Source organism: Xyrauchen texanus, chromosome 49 (assembly GCF_025860055.1).
Source record: "Xyrauchen texanus isolate HMW12.3.18 chromosome 49, RBS_HiC_50CHRs, whole genome shotgun sequence".
Classification (NCBI taxonomy): domain Eukaryota; kingdom Metazoa; phylum Chordata; class Actinopteri; order Cypriniformes; family Catostomidae; genus Xyrauchen; species Xyrauchen texanus.
This window is the reverse complement of record NC_068324.1, coordinates 5,520,736-5,539,085: the sequence shown is the minus strand read 5'-3', so window position 1 is coordinate 5,539,085 and position 18,350 is coordinate 5,520,736. Positions and strand designations below refer to the sequence as shown.

Here is an 18,350-nt window from a genome sequence, read left to right as displayed (position 1 = left end):
TAACCCAAAATGGCTTTCAGGCCTTTTTGACCTACAGGACACAGAGTACCCACAGTTTGGCTATGATGTACATTGCAAATGTATACTGATATATGAATCACCCCAAGCAGGGTTCAAGCTTGTATCTTTCTGTATTACAGCTCTATGTACCATCCACTACACCATGTTGCCATGTGGTTGACAGCCAACAAAGGGATATACCAAGCTGAGAGTAAGCACAGCGGTTACTATGATGAACTTCATATTGATGTAACTTTTCAACAACATGAAAATCAATATTCAATTAGCCCTGCAACCATTCAGTAAGCAAGATACAAAGAGTTTGATTACAAGAGCAATCAAGCCAGATGACCTGCCTAGGTAGGGATTCGAACCAATGACCTTTGAAACTATTACCCAAACTTAACAGGGTGCCACTCAGCTGACATGGCTTACTTACTGCTTTGAGACATGCCAAGGCTAGAGTCAGTAAACAGAACAGTTGTTTATCTTTTGAACTATAAGGTGGCACTGTTTCCAAACTGCTCAGGCATGTTCAGGACATGCTTTCTGACAATGCATTCAAAAGATGTGCAGTTTATGTTTATAACAAACAGTATATATTAAAAGAACGTTAAGCAGAACTGATCTGGGATAAGCCCTGAAACAATTCAGTAAGCACAATATAAGGACCTCCAGTACAATGTAAAATCCATTGTCATACTGGTCTAAGTGGGAATTTTGTTCTCAAAACAATTGTACCGGGACATCCCTAAATCGAACCCAAGACCTTTGGAATTATAGTCCAGTGCTTAACACACTCTGCCACTCAGATGACATGCTTTGAGTGGCAAAGACACTTGCAAAGGTTAGAGTCAGAAAGTGTGGGTTATATTTTAATCTGTAGGTAGCACGGTCTCCAAAAAGCTCAGGTTTCCCCAGGACATGTTGATGATGCATATCAATTTTCTTTTAAATCTGACAATGCTTTCAGATATATAGAAGATATATAACTTTTTAATAAAATTCAATATGGAGTAGAGTCAATATGGCCGATGTTCCAAAATGTGGTGTCACTGGAATCCTCGTGACCCAAGGAATCGAGAAACACCAACTTCATGATTGTAGAGCATACGGTTCAAAATAAATCAATAAATAATTTTGAACCAAAAGTGGTGCTGTCACCAAACTTTGCATGTGATCATGATCCCGATAAAGTAAAACAAGTTTCGTGATAGGACAAAGCATTGCCGAGACACAGCATTGCAACCAGTTTCACATCGATCTCATTAAATTTGTGTTGGCATAACATTTGTACAGTAGCAAAAATCTAAATTACATTTTGTCAGTTCTGTGTGGCTCAGTTTAAAGATTAAGGGGCCTAGGTAGCTCAGTGAGTAAAGACGCTGACTACCACCCCTGGAGTCATGAATTCGAATCCAGGACGTGCTGCGTGACCCCAGCCAGGTCTCCTAAGCAACCAAATTGGCCTAGATGCTAGGGAGGGTAGGGTCACATGGGGTAACCTCCTCGTGGTCGCTATAATGTGGTTCTCACTATCAGTGGGTTGCATGGTGAGTTGTGCGTGATGCCGCGGAAGATAGCGTGAAGCCTACACACGCACCATGTCTCTACATTAACGCGCTTAACAAGCCATGTGATAAGGTCTCAAATGCGGAGGCAACTGAGATTCGTCCACCATCATAGGTAAGTCACTTGGCCACCATGAGGACCTAGAGCACATTGGGAATAGGGCATTCTGAAAGAATGAAAAAAAAAATGATATATATATTATTTTGAGCCATTGTTTGGGCAAATCAAACATTTAAACTGCAAATGACATAATCCATGATAGCAGCCACTGCAATGGATGGAGCTTTAATGTCAAAAGGAGAGTAATCAGATGCAAAAATAATTTTGTTTCTAGGACAAAAGACATGTGCAAAAGAAAAGTGGATTTTTTAACTGGTGGTGGCGCTATAGAGACCCCAAATTTAGTATGAGATGCGCACACCTATCATTGTGCCAAATGTCAAAAAAAGTATTTGTATGGTTTTATGGCCTGCTATCGACTCCCATTGGGGAGGTATAATAATTAGGGATGTGCCCGAAGCTGAATACCACACTGTCAGTGATTTTGTCGCTGGTCTCTGTATAACTTGTTGCTAGTGGGCGTTCCGACTGCTGTCGCTCTAACGTTATTGGTCGACTACACATCTAGCCATAGCTTTTTGAAAAGGAATAATTTGTTTTGCCTCTAATAATGAACATTCTGCAGGGGGGTGCTTTTTACTACAGCTGTGCTCAGTGCATCCTATCATGAACAAGACAAACAATATATTAATGTATGCCTTAAACTCACTAACAATGTCGACAATTTTTGCTACATTATCCAATTTGATAAGAAATCTGTTTTCTTGCTGCTAAAAATGACAGGATATTATGGACAGGAAAGTGTTATAAACTGCAGCAAACCTTTTGCAGATTGAGATTTAAATGTGAACTGTTGTTGTGAACATTTAAGATCTGTAGGGGGCAGTCTAGTGTATTTCAAGTTAGCACTATTTTCAGAGTTTGGCCATGAACTTTACTACCAGTTGCTGGTGGAATCTCCAAACTGCAAATGCAGGAATTAAGCTTCAAAGTTGCACTGGTATAAGATGTGGATTTCAAACATCTTAGCACAATGACCTATTTATCAGAATAGCAAATTGCGCAATACAGTTTTTCTGAATTGCTAAAACACTAAACCCCATTCTCTGAACCAAATGCTGTGTGGCCTCAACCTATTTAATGAATCAATCACTCTTTTTGCAAAACTTTAAACACATTCTCACTCACTTAAACAAATTTGCAATGTGATGCACTTGTGTTGATAAAACGGCAAACACGGGCAGAGAAAGTTAAAAACAACTACAACTCAGTTGTCATCGTTAACACACAACAACTCAAAATTGTTCATACTTGTTTCTAATGATGTGAAAATGTGATGCTGATGCAGAATGAATCTCTCATTGATTTTGCAGGGGCACAGTATTTTTAAGTGAGTGTACTGTAATGTGTTTTTCATTTAGAGTGTTATTTGGGGTTTTGCAGTTGGACTACTGTACTTTACAAAATAGAAAAAATAGAGCCCCAAAAATGTATTCTGTCTGGAACAAAATTAATGTGAGTAAATTATGTTTTGGGTGAACTATTCTTTTAAAACACTGTAAAACTGTGTCATTCTGATGTATATACAGTATAAAGAACAACAGTGCGTGTCAATGTTATAATCAAACTACAAATAATGTCACAGTTCTGATGGGAAATTATGTATACTGTTCTCTCTGAATTATTACAGTTTTGGATTTCCTTACTTGCCCTTGATGACCTCACAGGGGGTTTTCACTTGCAATTTACAATCAGTAGTAGGTTGAATTACAGGTGGAGTTACATTGCATACTGGTGGTACCATCCACAACCCTGCCATGTTCTCACATGATGTGGCGATTGTTCCATTAGGAAGTCTACAGTCATCTTTGGTGTTATTGTTACAAACCCCTTAAAAATTGGAAAATGTTTATTTCAGTTCAACTAAATCAGGATGCAGAGAGGAAATCACCAGACACTATCAATTAAATGTCTATTTTTAAGATACTAAACTAACACAACATAATGTACAATTTATATTTAAGTAATGTGTAATACAGTGCAGATTGAAATGACACTAACACAAAACTTGCTTTATAAAAGTCACACAGACAGAAAAAAAAATATATATATATTAATATTTTAATTTATTATGCCAAGAGATTTCAGATCTGTACTTACCACACTGTCCCTCTGTATTGTCATGAAAGTAGGTTGATGAGAGTTTGACATGAAAGTTTACAAGAGAGACGAAAATCTCAGCTTTAATCTCAGAGATGTTCACAAGTACTCCTATGCCAGAAGTGGTGATAGTGAAGGCTTCATTTATGAATGTTGGTTTTATCACATCATCATTAACATAGACCTGTGGGGAAAAGGCCTTTATGAGTAAAGAGAATCATGCTTTAAAATACTTGTGTTATTTTGCAATGTGCCATGAAAGCAATGTAAGCAAAAAAAAAAAAAAAAAGACTACTAAATGACGAGTTAAGTTGAAAATAAAATACTGTCATTTTCTTAAAATACGCATTTTCTCAAATGGATATACTTTGCATGATTTTCAGGAGTTTGTGAATGTTTGAGAACAAATTTGTTTGCAGTAGTCCAGACATTTACCTTTACAACTTTAGAGTCACTTGTCAGCTTGATTTTATAGGATTTGTAATTCACAATCACATACTCAGGGCAAGCAAGATGTTGTGTTAAGTCACAATAGTAGTTTTTAGCATGGACACTGATATTGTATCTTGGGATGATTTCTTGGACCAACACATATGTGCAGTTTCCTTGGAAATCATAAGCTGTTCCATCAAAGGTTTTGTAATGAGGGTCACCCCAGCCATTGCATTTACCTTCAGAAAAAAATAAAGCAAAGTTAAACAATGTATTGCCAAAGACAATATTACAGTAATTATTTAATATAGTAGTGCCATGAAGAATAATATAACAGTAATAGTATACAAGTTTAAACTCACATGCACATTCATACTTGCAGCAGCCATTGTCATAATACACCTTCTCAGCTCTAAGTCCATTGGCACATTTAGGTATGAATTGTCCCTTTAGGTCACACTGTATAGAGGATGAGTTAAGTTAAATAATAAGAGAGACATTTTTTAATATTATGCAACTACAACATACCATTTAATATTATAAAAGCTATACAGTACTGTATATGTTGTAATTTTTCTATGGATTGCTATTATACATTTTTAAATTCTACATATTTCTACAAAAATCAGTCCTTGCTGTTCAAAATTCAAACCACTGCCCCAGTGGCCAAAGAGGGAAGTGTTTTTGAATATATAGGCATATGTGTATGTGTGTGGGGGGCATATTTTATTAACTGTACCTTTAAACCCGATGCCTAAACCTGTTAACTTCAAATGTTAGTGATTCAAGTAAATATTTAAAATGCAACTTGCGAATCACAAGTCATTGATTACATGAAAGTGATCACTTCCTGGTTTCAACACGAGATGAGAATCCATGTCTCTAAACCGGTGCCAGAATCTCCAGTCTTCACCAGCACAGTAAATGTTATCATTTGTTGTAAAAATACAAGTTGAGCTCAATTGACAGCATTTTGTGGCATAATGATTACCACAAAAAATTATTTTACTTGCCCCTCCTTTTCTTTAAAAAAAGCAAAAATCGGGTTTACAGTGAGGCACTTACAATGGAAGTGCACAACCTTTCTGTTGCTAAGAAAAATTTGGCCCATACATTTTTATTGAGGAATCCCAAAAGTCCTGGCTATGCCCTTGAAACGGGGGCCATTTTTTAAAATGTAAAATACTTTTTCAAAAATATAGCCACAAGACAAACAATATGCAAGTTTAAACATGATTTACCTTTTAGTAACCTTTTCTGTGTAAAGTTACAGCCAATTATACAACTTTGTTGCCATGACAATGTAATGTCAACAAACCATAAAATGACTGTAAAAAATTACAAATTATACAACTTTACAGCTCAAATAATACCTTAATTTTAACAGAATAATTAATGCAAGTGCTTATATAAGCTTGAGATTTCTGCCTTTAAACCCTCCAAAAATAGGTCACAATAACTTGGCTACATTCACTTCCATTGTAAGTGCCTCATGTAACCTTGACTTTTGCTATTTTCTTTTTTTTTAAAGAAAAGCAGGGACATGTGTTAATCAACATTATGCCACAAATGCTGTCGATTGATCTTAACTTGTATTGAAGCCGGAATATTCCATTTAAGCTTGTTTTGCCAAACACCATAAAATAGGAGAAGAAACAGAAGAAGAACAAACTCAAGTTTACCATTACAACATAGATTTGCTGGAGGTCCGCTGCAATGGAGAAGCATGATAAATACTTTCCTGCAAAATTCAGTGTTCAGGAGGATGTCCACACATTCTGCAAGCAGCAATGATCTATTGGCAACTAGGGGTGTCGCGATTACCCGATTTCACAATTAACTGCGATTAAAATGGTCACGGTTATTAAACCATAAGAATTTGGAAGCTACAGTTAAAAATCGGGGGAAAACAAACACCATGTTGTCTATTTTACAGTAATAAAATGTACTGAGTACGAGTCTTTCAGTGTGGGTCTAATTACTTGCACCGCGCATGTCCTTCCCTTTGCCTCGCGGGTCTGTGAGACTGTTACTATGGTAATGGAGTTCACGAGGTGATTGTCTATGTAAGGCGGGGGCGCGTGCAGAACGTTAAATTTCAGGGCACGGGGAACTCTCAAAATGAAAACATGGCGGAACAACGCGATCTCCCGGAGTTGTATCTGCAAAAGAAGCTAATTAAATCAGCTATTTGGGAGCATTTTGTCTTTCTAAAAAATTACAAAGGAGTTGTTGAAGACAGGTATCCAGTATGCAAAACGTGCTGACGAAACGTGTCAGCAAAAGTGGTGAACACATCTAATATGTTCCAGCACCTGAGGGATCACCATCCAGAGATTCATGCCCAGATGAAGGTAATAATTTTACAAACACAGCATATATTATATGTAGTGTACAACTTACCTTTCGGTAAAGTCAAACACTGAATTTAAACAGAAGAACAGTAAATCAGAAGAGTTGTATAGTTTACGTTTAAAAGAGGGGTTCAGCTTTATATTGTGAATACGATGCTTCCAAATAGGTTTTCCTTCTTCAAATTCCTGCGTAAAAGTGCTGTGATTATTCGGCTGATCGTTAGATTACTGCATGAAGAAAGAAGGTTCTCCTAGCCTGACAACGTTTTATTTTAAACATATGGTTTAAGTTATAGTTGTTTTTGATTATTTATTTGTAATTTATATTTTGTTTTATTTGTATTTATTGAAAGGGGTATTCATACTTTTTTGTTGAAAAGGTACAGTACGTTTTGGTGTCAGAAGGCAGATAGAGAAAATTGCACCTACCTAAATACAAGTACATTACGTACTTGTTTTCAACTTAGAAGTAGGAATATGTTAACTACATGTCCTAATGAATGCTGCAATAAAACTTAAGTTGTGATATGTTTGTGGAGGGTTTTATTGTTGCATAATAGGTAAATTTACATATAATCGTAAAAATCTTCATTATTTTAAGAGATAACAATAATCGTACCATCAAAAATTCACATAGTGACATCCCTATTTGCAAAATACAATTTACAACAAACGACACGGGTTCGATTTGTCGCTTTATTTTTCTCATTCCATTTCCTGTGTCCACTCTTAATATTTTCTTTAATACTACTTGTAATAATAATATAAAAGTAGTTTTACAATAGAAATATTATAACTTTTTTGGTGGAAAACATAGATTTGGTGTAATTAACCATGGTGCTACTACAGTAATATTATGTTAATACAATAACCATGTTAAATGTTTTGGTTACAATTATTTTACTGCAAAATACCATGGTATACTATGGTTACTATATTTGTAGAGGACATCAGGACAGATCTGTGCTCTAATAGTTTTTTCCAATCCCACTCTTTCATCCACATTTGATGTCATCGAAGACACAATTTATTTTGATAAACTTTCACAAAGTATTTTAAACTTGGAAATAAAATGTATAAATGTAAGTTAGAACTGAAAGGAAATTGTTTTTTTCATGGTGATCAGAGTGACTCTATTATATTATATTATAATAAGTACTCCTAGTTGATTGATTGAATATTGTGTTGAAGCCAGCCTCTGCCACTTCAAGAACTCCCAAATGACTTCAGTGTATTGTTATTTTGTTGTTGTTAGAAGCCAAATGTAACCAGATTACTGTTGGATTCATATGGCAATAATTTGACTAGTTCCTCCCCTTCTTGATTATTTTGATTAATAATCAACATACTCAAACTTCAGGGTAGATTTTTATGAGACCTAATCAGTAACTTACTATAATTTTTCTCTTGTCAAAGAGTGGTGCCACAAGTATCAAATTTAATTAGTTAAATTCTATTAGTTAATTTAATTATGAATTCTAGTATTAGTTATTACTGATAGTAAAATTGATCTAAGCAACCAGTAGCACCCTACATTACATTACCTTCTGGGAACATGGGGAAGGTGAGCTGGTGTAGTTATGAACTAACAGATCCTGTTGTGAAGTTGAAAGATGGCTCAGTGTGCACAATAAACTTAGTTGAAGAAGGGATAAAAGTTGAAGATGTTGGTGTCACGGTACTTGTCATAGTAGTATTGGATGTGGCTGTAGATGTTTCTGATGTGGGTGTAGTTGTCCCAGTGGTTGTACTAGTTGTAGATGGTGTTGTTGTTGTTGATGTAGGTTTTGATGTTACAGTTGTTGGTGTTGTACTAGTCGTGGACGTGGTTGTAGATGTCTCTGTTGATGTGGGTGTTGTTGTCCCAGTGGTAGTACTTGTTGTAGATGGTGTTGTTGTTGTTGATGTAGGTTTTGATGTTACAGATGTTGGTGTTGTAGTAGTCGTGGACGTGGTTGTAGATGTCTCTGTTGATGTGGGTGTTGTTGTCCCAGTGGTAGTACTTGTTGTAGATGGTGTTGTTGTTGATGTAGGTGTTGATGTTACAGTTGTTGGTGTTGTAGAAGTTGTGGAGGTGGTTGTAGATGTCTCTGTTGATGAGGGTGTAGTTGTCCCAGTGGTCGTACTGGTTGTAGATGGTGTTAATGTTACAGTTGTTGGTGTTGTACTAGTCATGGACGTGGTTGTAGATGTCTCTGTTGATGTGGGTGTAGTTGTCCCAGTGGTTGTACTTGTAGATGGTGTTGTTGTTGATGTAGGTGTTGATGTTACAGTTGTTGGTGTTGTAGTAGTCGTGGTTGTAGATGTCTCTGTCTCTGTTGATGAGGGTGTAGTTGTCCCAGTGGTTGTACTGGTTGTAGATTGTGTTGTTGTTGATGTAGGTGTTGATCTTACAGTTGTTGGTGTTGTAGTAGTCGTGGACGTGGTTGTAGATGTCTCTGTTGATGTGAGTGTTGTTGTCCTAGTGGTAGTACTTGTTGTAGATGGTGTTGTTGTTGATGTAGGTGTTGATGTTACAGTTGTTGGTGTTGTAGTAGTTGTGGAGCTGGTTGTAGATGTCTCTGTCTCTGTTGATGAGGGTGTAGTTGTCCCAGTGGTAGTACTTGTTGTAGATGGTGTTGTTGTTGATGTAGGTGTTGATTTTACAGTTGTTGGTGTTGTAGTAGTCGTGGACGTGGTTGTAGATGTCTTTGTTGATGAGGGTGTAGTTGTCCCAGTGGTTGTACTGGTTGTAGATGGTGTTGATGTTACAGTTGTTGGTGTTGTAGTAGTCGTGGATGTGGTTGTAGATGTCTCTGTTGATGTGGGTGTTGTTGTCCCAGTGGTAGTACTTGTTATAGATGGTGTTGTTGTTGATGTAGGTGTAGGTGTTGATGTTACAGTTGTTGTTGTTGTAGTAGTCGTGGACGTGGTTGTAGATGTCTCTGTTGATGTGGGTGTTGTTGTCCCAGTGGTAGTACTTGTTGTAGATGGTGTTGTTGTTGATGTAGGTGTTGATGTTACAGTTGTTGGTGTTGTAGTAGTCATGGAGGTGGTTGTAGATGTCTCTGTCTCTGTTGATGAGGGTGTAGTTGTCCCAGTGGTAGTACTTGTTGTAGATGGTGTTGTTGTTGTTGATGTAGGTGTTGATGTTACAGTTGTTGGTGTTGTAGTAGTTGTGGACGTGGTTGTAGATGTCTCTGTTGATGTGGGTGTTGTTGTCCCAGTGGTAGTACTTGTTGTAGATGGTGTTGTTGTTGATGTAGGTGTTGATGTTACAGTTATTGCTGTTGTAGTAGTCGTGGACGTGGTTGTAGATGTCTCTGTCTCTGTTGATGAGGGTGTAGTTGTCCCAGTGGTTGTACTGGTTGTAGATGGTGTTGATGTTACAGTTGTTGGTGTTGTACTAGTCGTGGACGTGGTTGTAGATGTCTCTGTTGATGTGGGTGTTGTTGTTCCAGTGGTAGTACTTGTTGTAGATGGTGTTGTTGTTGATGTAGGTGTTGATGTTACAGTTGTTGGTGTTGTAGTAGTCGTGGACGTGGACGTGGTTGTAGATGTCTCTGTTGATGAGGGTGTAGTTGTCCCAGTGGTTGTACTGGTTGTAGATGGTGTTGATGTTACAGTTGTTGGTGTTGTAGTAGTCGTGGATGTGGTTGTAGATGTCTCTGTTGATGTGGGTGTTGTTGTCCCAGTGGTAGTACTTGTTATAGATGGTGTTGTTGTTGATGTAGGTGTAGGTGTTGATGTTACAGTTGTTGGTGTTGTAGTAGTCGTGGATGTGGTTGTAGATGTCTCTGTTGATGAGGGTGTAGTTTTCCCAGTGGTTGTACTGGTTGTAGATGGTGTTGATGTTACAGTTGTTGTTGTTGTAGTAGTCGTGGACGTGGTTGTAGATGTCTCTGTTGATGTGGGTGTTGTTGTCCCAGTGGTAGTACTTGTTGTAGATGGTGTTGTTGTTGATGTAGGGTTTGATGTTACAGTTGTTGGTGTTGTAGTAGTCGTGGAGGTGGTTGTAGATGTCTCTGTCTCTGTTGATGAGGGTGTAGTTGTCCCAGTGGTAGTACTTGTTGTAGATGGTGTTGTTGTTGTTGATGTAGGTGTTGATGTTACAGTTGTTGGTGTTGTAGTAGTTGTGGACATGGTTGTAGATGTCTCTGTTGATGTGGGTGTTGTTGTCCCAGTGGTAGTACTTGTTGTAGATGGTGTTGTTGTTGATGTAGGTGTTGATGTTACAGTTATTGGTGTTGTAGTAGTCGTGGACGTGGTTGTAGATGTCTCTGTCTCTGTTGATGAGGGTGTAGTTGTCCCAGTGGTTGTACTGGTTGTAGATGGTGTTGATGTTACAGTTGTTGGTGTTGTACTAGTCGTGGACCTGGTTGTAGATGTCTCTGTTGATGTGGGTGTTGTTGTTCCAGTGGTAGTACTTGTTGTAGATGGTGTTGTTGTTGATGTAGGTGTTGATGTTACAGTTATTGGTGTTGTAGTAGTCGTGGACGTGGTTGTAGATGTCTCTGTCTCTGTTGATGAGGGTGTAGTTGTCCCAGTGGTTGTACTGGTTGTAGATGGTGTTGATGTTACAGTTGTTGGTGTTGTAGTAGTTGTGGACGTGGTTGTAGATGTCTCTGTTGATGTGGGTGTTGTTGTTCCAGTGGTAGTACTTGATGTAGATGGTGTTGTTGTTGATGTAGGTGTTGATGTTACAGTTGTTGGTGTTGTAGTAGTCGTGGAGGTGGTTGTAGATATCTCTGTCTCTGTTGATGAGGGTGTAGTTGTCCCAGTGGTTGTACTGGTTGTAGATGGTGTTGATGTTACAGATGTTGGTGTTGTAGTAGTTGTGGACGTGGTTGTAGATGTCTCTGTTGATGTGGGTGTTGTTGTTCCAGTGGTAGTACTTGTTGTAGATGGTGTTGTTGTTGATGTAGGTGTTGATGTTACAGTTGTTGGTGTTGTAGTAGTCGTGGAGGTGGTTGTAGATGTCTCTGTCTCTGTTGATGAGGGTGTAGTTGTCCCAGTGGTTGTACTGGTTGTAGATGGTGTTGATGTTACAGTTGTTGGTGTTGTACTAGTCGTGGACGTGGTTGTAGATGTCTCTGTTGATGTGGGTGTTGTTGTTCCAGTGGTAGTACTTGTTGTAGATGGTGTTGTTGTTGATGTAGGTGTTGATGTTACAGTTGTTGGTGTTGTAGTAGTCGTGGAGGTGGTTGTAGATGTCTCTTTCTCTGTTGATGAGGGTGTCGTTGTCCCAGTGGTTGTACTGGTTGTAGATGGTGTTGATGTTACAGTTGTTGGTGTTGTAGTAGTTGTGGACGTGGTTGTAGATGTCTCTGTTGATGTGGGTGTTGTTGTTCCAGTGGTAGTACTTGTTGTAGATGGTGTTGTTGTTGATGTAGGTGTTGATGTTACAGTTGTTGGTGTTGTAGTAGTCGTGGAGGTGGTTGTAGATGTCGCTGTTGATGTGGGTTTTGTTGTCCCAGTAGTAGTACTTGTTGTAGAAGGTGTTGTTGTTGATGTAGGTGTTGATGTTACAGTTGTTGGTGTTGGAGTAGTCGTGGAGGTGGTTGTAGATGTCTCTGTCTCTGTTGATGAGGGTGTAGTTGTCCCAGTGGTTGTACTGGTTGTAGATGGTGTTGATGTTACAGTTGTTGGTGTTGTAGTAGTCGTGGATGTGGTTGTAGATGTCTCTGTTGATGAGGGTGTAGTTGTCCCAGTGGTTGTACTGGTTGTAGATGGTGTTGATGTTACAGTTGTTGTTGTTGTAGTAGTCGTGGACGTGGTTGTAGATGTCTCTGTTGATGTGGGTGTTCTTGTCCCAGTGGTTGTACTTGTTGTAGATGGTGTTGTTGTTGATGTAGGGTTTGATGTTACAGTTGTTGGTGTTGTAGTAGTCGTGGAGGTGGTTGTAGATGTCTCTGTCTCTGTTGATGAGGGTGTAGTTGTCCCAGTGGTAGTACTTGTTGTAGATGGTGTTGTTGTTGTTGATGTAGGTGTTGATGTTACAGTTGTTGGTGTTGTAGTAGTTGTGGACGTGGTTGTAGATGTCTCTGTTGATGTGGGTGTTGTTGTCCCAGTGGTAGTACTTGTTGTAGATGGTGTTGTTGTTGATGTAGGTGTTGATGTTACAGTTATTGGTGTTGTAGTAGTCGTGGACGTGGTTGTAGATGTCTCTGTCTCTGTTGATGAGGGTGTAGTTGTCCCAGTGGTTGCACTGGTTGTAGATGGTGTTGATGTTACAGTTGTTGGTGTTGTACTAGTCGTGGACGTGGTTGTAGATGTCTCTGTTGATGTGGGTGTTGTTGTTCCAGTGGTAGTACTTGTTGTAGATGGTGTTGTTGTTGATGTAGGTGTTGATGTTACAGTTGTTGGTGTTGTAGTAGTCGTGGAGGTGGTTGTAGATGTCTCTTTCTCTGTTGATGAGGGTGTAGTTGTCCCAGTGGTTGTACTGGTTGTAGATGGTGTTGATGTTACAGTTGTTGGTGTTGTAGTAGTTGTGGACGTGGTTGTAGATGTCTCTGTTGATGTGGGTGTTGTTGTTCCAGTGGTAGTACTTGTTGTAGATGGTGTTGTTGTTGATGTAGGTGTTGATGTTACAGTTGTTGGTGTTGTAGTAGTCGTGGAGGTGGTTGTAGATGTCTCTGTTGATGTGGGTTTTGTTGTCCCAGTGGTAGTACTTGTTGTAGAAGGTGTTGTTGTTGATGTAGGTGTTGATGTTACAGTTGTTGGTGTTGTAGTAGTCGTGGAGGTGGTTGTAGATGTCTCTGTCTCTGTTGATGAGGGTGTAGTTGTCCCAGTGGTTGTACTGGTTGTAGATGGTGTTGATGTTACAGTTGTTGGTGTTGTAGTAGTTGTGGACGTGGTTGTAGATGTCTCTGTTGATGAGGTGTAGTTGTCCCAGTGGTTGTACTGGTTGTAGATGGTGTTGATGTTACAGTTGTTGTTGTTGTAGTAGTGGACGTGGTTGTAGATGTCTCTGTTGATGTGGGTGTTCTTGTCCCAGTGGTTGTACTTGTTGTAGATGGTGTTGTTGTTGATGTAGGGTTTGATGTTACAGTTGTTGGTGTTGTAGTAGTCGTGAGGGTGTAGATGTCCGTGTGATGTGTAGATGTGTCGTTGCTGATGTGCTGATGTCGTTGCTGTTGATGGAGGGTTGTAGATGTCCTGTTGATGTGGTGTTGTTGCCCAGTGGTAGTACTTGTTGTAGATGGTGTGTTGTTGATGAGTGTTGATGTTACAGTTATTGGTGTGTAGTCGTGACGGGTTGTAGATGCTCTGCTCTGTGATGAGGTGTAGTTGTAGTGGTGCTGATGTTACAGTTGTTGGTGTGTACAGTCGGACGGGTTGTAGATGTCTCTGTTGATGTGGGTGTTGTTGTTCCAGTGGTAGTACTTGTTGTAGATGGTGTTGTTGTTGATGTAGGTGTTGATGTTACAGTTATTGGTGTTGTAGTAGTCGTGGACGTGGTTGTAGATGTCTCTGTCTCTGTTGATGAGGGTGTAGTTGTCCCAGTGGTTGCACTGGTTGTAGATGGTGTTGATGTTACAGTTGTTGGTGTTGTACTAGTCGTGGACGTGGTTGTAGATGTCTCTGTTGATGTGGGTGTTGTTGTTCCAGTGGTAGTACTTGATGTAGATGGTGTTGTTGTTGATGTAGGTGTTGATGTTACAGTTGTTGGTGTTGTAGTAGTCGTGGAGGTGGTTGTAGATGTCTCTGTTGATGTGGGTTTTGTTGTCCCAGTGGTAGTGCTTGTTGTAGAAGGTGTTGATGTTACAGTTGTTGGTGTTGTAGTAGTCGTGGAGGTGGTTGTAGATGTCTTTGTCTCTGTTGATGAGGGTGTAGTTGTCCCAGTGGTTGTACTGGTTGTAGATGGTGTTGATGTTACAGTTTTTGGTGTTGTAGTAGTTGTGGACGTGGTTGTAGATGTCTCTGTTGAGGTGGGTGTTGTTGTTCCAGTGGTTGTACTGGTTGTAGATGGTGTTGTTGTTGATGTAGGTGTTGATGTTACAGTTATTGGTGTTGTAGTAGTCGTGGACGTGGTTGTAGACGTCTCTGTCTCTGTTGATGAGGGTGTAGTTGTCCCAGTGGTTGTACTGGTTGTAGATGGTGTTGATGTTACAGTTGTTGGTGTTTTACTAGTCGTGGACGTGGTTGTAGATGTCTCTGTTGGTGTGGGTGTTGTTGTTCCAGTGGTAGTACTTGTTGTAGATGGTGTTGTTGTTGATGTAGGTGTTGATGTTACAGTTGTTGTTGTTGTAGTAGTCGTGGAGGTGGTTGTAGATGTCTCTGTCTCTGTTGATGAGGGTGTAGTTGTCCCAGTGGTTGTACTGGTTGTAGATGGTGTTGATGTTACAGTTGTTGGTGTTGTAGTAGTTGTGGACGTGGTTGTAGATGTCTCTGTTGATGTGGGTGTTGTTGTTCCAGTGGTAGTACTTGTTGTAGATGGTGTTGTTGTTGATGTAGGTGTTGATGTTACAGTTATTGGTGTTGTAGTAGTCGTGGACGTGGTTGTAGATGTCTCTGTCTCTGTTGATGAGGGTGTAGTTGTCCCAGTGGTTGTACTGGTTGTAGATGGTGTTGATGTTACAGTTGTTGGTGTTGTAGTAGTTGTGGACGTGGTTGTAGATGTCTCTGTTGAGGTGGGTGTTGTTGTTCCAGTGGTTGTACTGGTTGTAGATGGTGTTGTTGTTGATGTAGGTGTTGATGTTACAGTTATTGGTGTTGTAGTAGTCGTGGACGTGGTTGTAGATGTCTCTGTCTCTGTTGATGAGGGTGTAGTTGTCCCAGTGGTTGTACTGGTTGTAGATGGTGTTGATGTTACAGTTGTTGGTGTTTTACTAGTCGTGGACGTGGTTGTAGATGTCTCTGTTGATGTGGGTGTTGTTGTTCCAGTGATGGTACTTGTTGTAGATGGTGTTGTTGTTGATGTAGGTGTCGATGTTACAGTTATTGGTGTTGTAGTAGTCGTGGACGTTGTTGTAGATGTCTCTGTCTCTGTTGATGAGGGTGTAGTTGTCCCAGTGGTTGCACTGGTTGTAGATGGTGTTGATGTTACAGTTGTTGGTGTTGTACTAGTCGTGGACGTGGTTGTAGATGTCTCTGTTGATGTGGGTGTTGTTGTTCCAGTGGTAGTACTTGTTGTAGATGGTGTTGTTGTTGATGTAGGTGTTGATGTTACAGTTGTTGGTGTTGTAGTAGTTGTGGAGGTGGTTGTAGATATCTCTGTCTCTGTTGATGAGGGTATAGTTGTACCAGTGGTTGTACTGGTTGTTGCTGGTGTTGATGTTACAGTTTTTGGTGTTGTACTAGTCGTGGACGTGGTTGTAGATGTCTCTGTTGATGTGGGTGTTGTTGTCCCAGTGGTAGTACTTGTTGTTGATGGTGTTGTTGTTGATGTAGGTGTTGATGTTACAGTTGTTGGTGTTGTAGTAGTCGTGGAGGTTGTTGTAGATGTCTCTGTCTCTGTTGATGAGGGTGTAGTTGTCCCAGTGGTTGTACTGGTTGTAGATGGTGTTGATGTTACAGTTGTTGGTGTTGTACTAGTCGTGGAAGTGGTTGTAGATGTCTCTGTTGATGTGGGTGTTGTTGTCCCAGTGGTAGTACTTGTTTTAGATGGTGTTGTTGTTGATGTAGGTGTTGCTGTTACAGTTGTTGGTGTTGTAGTAGTCGTGGAGGAGGTTGTAGATGTTTCTGTCTCTGTTGATGAGGGTGTAGTTGTCCCAGTGGTTATATTGGTTGTAGATGGTGTTGATGTTACAGTTGTTGGTGTTGTAGTAGTCGTGGACGTGGACGTGGTTGTAGATGTCTCTGTCTCTGTTGATGAGAGTGTAGTTGTCCCAGTGGTTGTATTGGTTGTAGATGGTTTTGATGTTACAGTTGTTGGTGTTGTACTAGTCGTGGACTTGGTTTTAGATGTCTCTGTTGATGTGGGTGTTGTTGTTCCAGTGATAGTACTTGTTGTAGATGGTGTTGTTGTTGATGTAGGTGTCGATGTTACAGTTATTGGTGTTGTAGTAGTCGTGGACGTGGTTGTAGATGTCTCTGTCTCTGTTGATGAGGGTGTAGTTGTCCCAGTGGTTGCACTGGTTGTAGATGGTGTTAATTTTACAGTTGTTGGTGTTGTACTAGTCGTGGACGTGGTTGTAGATGTCTCTGTTGATGTGGGTGTTGTTGTTCCAGTGGTAGTACTTGTTGTAGATGGTGTTGTTGTTGATGTAGGTGTTGATGTTACAGTTGTTGGTGTTGTAGTAGTCGTGGAGGTGGTTGTAGATGTCTCTGTCTCTGTTGATGAGGGTGTAGTTGTCCCAGTGGTTGTACTGGTTGTAGATGGTGTTGATGTTACAGTTGTTGGTGTTGTAGTAGTTGTGGACGTGGTTGTAGATGTCTTTGTTGAGGTGGGTGTTGTTGTTCCAGTGGTTGTACTGGTTGTAGATGGTGTTGTTGTTGATGTAGGTGTTGATGTTACAGTTATTGGTGTTGTAGTAGTCGTGGACGTGGTTGTAGACGTCTCTGTCCCTGTTGATGAGGGTGTAGTTGTCCCAGTGGTTGTACTGGTTGTAGATGGTGTTGATGTTACAGTTGTTGGTGTTGTAGTAGTTGTGGACGTGGTTGTAGATGTCTCTGTTGAGGTGGGTGTTGTTGTTCCAGTGGTTGTACTGGTTGTAGATGGTGTTGTTGTTGATGTAGGTGTTGATGTTACAGTTATTGGTGTTGTAGTAGTCGTGGACGTGGTTGTAGACGTCTCTGTCTCTGTTGATGAGGGTGTAGTTGTCCCAGTGGTTGTACTGGTTGTAGATGGTGTTGATGTTACAGTTGTTGGTGTTGTAGTAGTTGTGGACGTGGTTGTAGATGTCTCTGTTGAGGTGGGTGTTGTTGTTCCATTGGTTGTACTGGTTGTAGATGGTGTTGTTGTTGATGTAGGTGTTGATGTTACAGTTGTTGGTGTTGTAGTAGTCGTGGACATGGTTGTAGATGTCTCTGTCTCTGTTGATGAGGGTATAGTTGTCCCAGTGGTTGTACTAGTCATGGACGTGGTTGTAGATATCTCTGTCTCTGTTGATGAGGGTATAGTTGTACCAGTGGTTGTACTGGTTGTTGATGTTACAGTTGTTGGTGTTGTACTAGTCGTGGACGTGGTTGTAGATGTCTCTGTTGATGTGGGTGTTGTTGTCCCAGTGGTAGTACTTGTTGTTGATGGTGTTGTTGTTGATGTAGGTGTTGATGTTACAGTTGTTGGTGTTGTAGTAGTCGTGGAGGTTGTTGTAGATGTCTCTGTCTCTGTTGATGAGGGTGTAGTTGTCCCAGTGGTTGTACTGGTTGTAGATGGTGTTGATGTTACAGTTGTTGGTGTTGTACTAGTCGTGGTAGTGGTTGTAGATGTCTCTGTTGATGTGGGTGTTGTTGTCCCAGTGGTAGTACTTGTTGTAGATGGTGTTGTTGTTGATGTAGGTGTTGCTGTTACAGTTGTTGGTGTTGTAGTAGTCGTGGAGGAGGTTGTAGATGTTTCTGTCTCTGTTGATGAGGGTGTAGTTGTCCCAGTGGTTGTATTGGTTGTAGATGGTGTTGATGTTACAGTTGTTGGTGTTGTAGTAGTCGTGGACGTGGACGTGGTTGTAGATGTCTCTGTCTCTGTTGATGAGAGTGTAGTTGTCCCAGTGGTTGTATTGGTTGTAGATGGTTTTGATGTTACAGTTGTTGGTGTTGTACTAGTCGTGGACGTGGTTGTAGATGTCTCTGTTGATGTGGGTGTTGTTGTCCCAGTGGTTGTACTGGTTGTAGATGGTGTTGATGTTGCAGTTG

The 18,350-nt window shown here is 40.2% G+C and overlaps 1 protein-coding gene across 1 annotated transcript in view; it reads right to left on the bottom strand.

Moving 5' to 3' along the window:
* LOC127640232 (mucin-2-like) overlaps positions 1-18,350 on the bottom strand; it is a 43,136-nt gene that overhangs the window by 7,608 nt on the left and 17,178 nt on the right. Inside the window, exons 29-45 of the mRNA XM_052122684.1 lie at positions 17,970-18,256; positions 17,684-17,828; positions 16,677-17,569; positions 16,478-16,633; positions 15,730-16,276; positions 15,401-15,622; positions 14,794-15,346; positions 14,126-14,607; positions 13,885-14,071; positions 13,462-13,690; positions 12,809-13,426; positions 11,056-12,765; positions 8,169-10,494; positions 4,587-4,683; positions 4,228-4,463; positions 3,793-3,976; positions 3,339-3,522 (exon numbers count right to left, since the gene is read on the bottom strand). Of these exons, the coding sequence (XP_051978644.1) occupies positions 3,339-3,522; positions 3,793-3,976; positions 4,228-4,463; positions 4,587-4,683; positions 8,169-10,494; positions 11,056-12,765; positions 12,809-13,426; positions 13,462-13,690; positions 13,885-14,071; positions 14,126-14,607; positions 14,794-15,346; positions 15,401-15,622; positions 15,730-16,276; positions 16,478-16,633; positions 16,677-17,569; positions 17,684-17,828; positions 17,970-18,256 (9,056 nt within the window). The remainder of the gene's footprint in view (positions 1-3,338; positions 3,523-3,792; positions 3,977-4,227; positions 4,464-4,586; positions 4,684-8,168; positions 10,495-11,055; positions 12,766-12,808; positions 13,427-13,461; positions 13,691-13,884; positions 14,072-14,125; positions 14,608-14,793; positions 15,347-15,400; positions 15,623-15,729; positions 16,277-16,477; positions 16,634-16,676; positions 17,570-17,683; positions 17,829-17,969; positions 18,257-18,350) is intronic.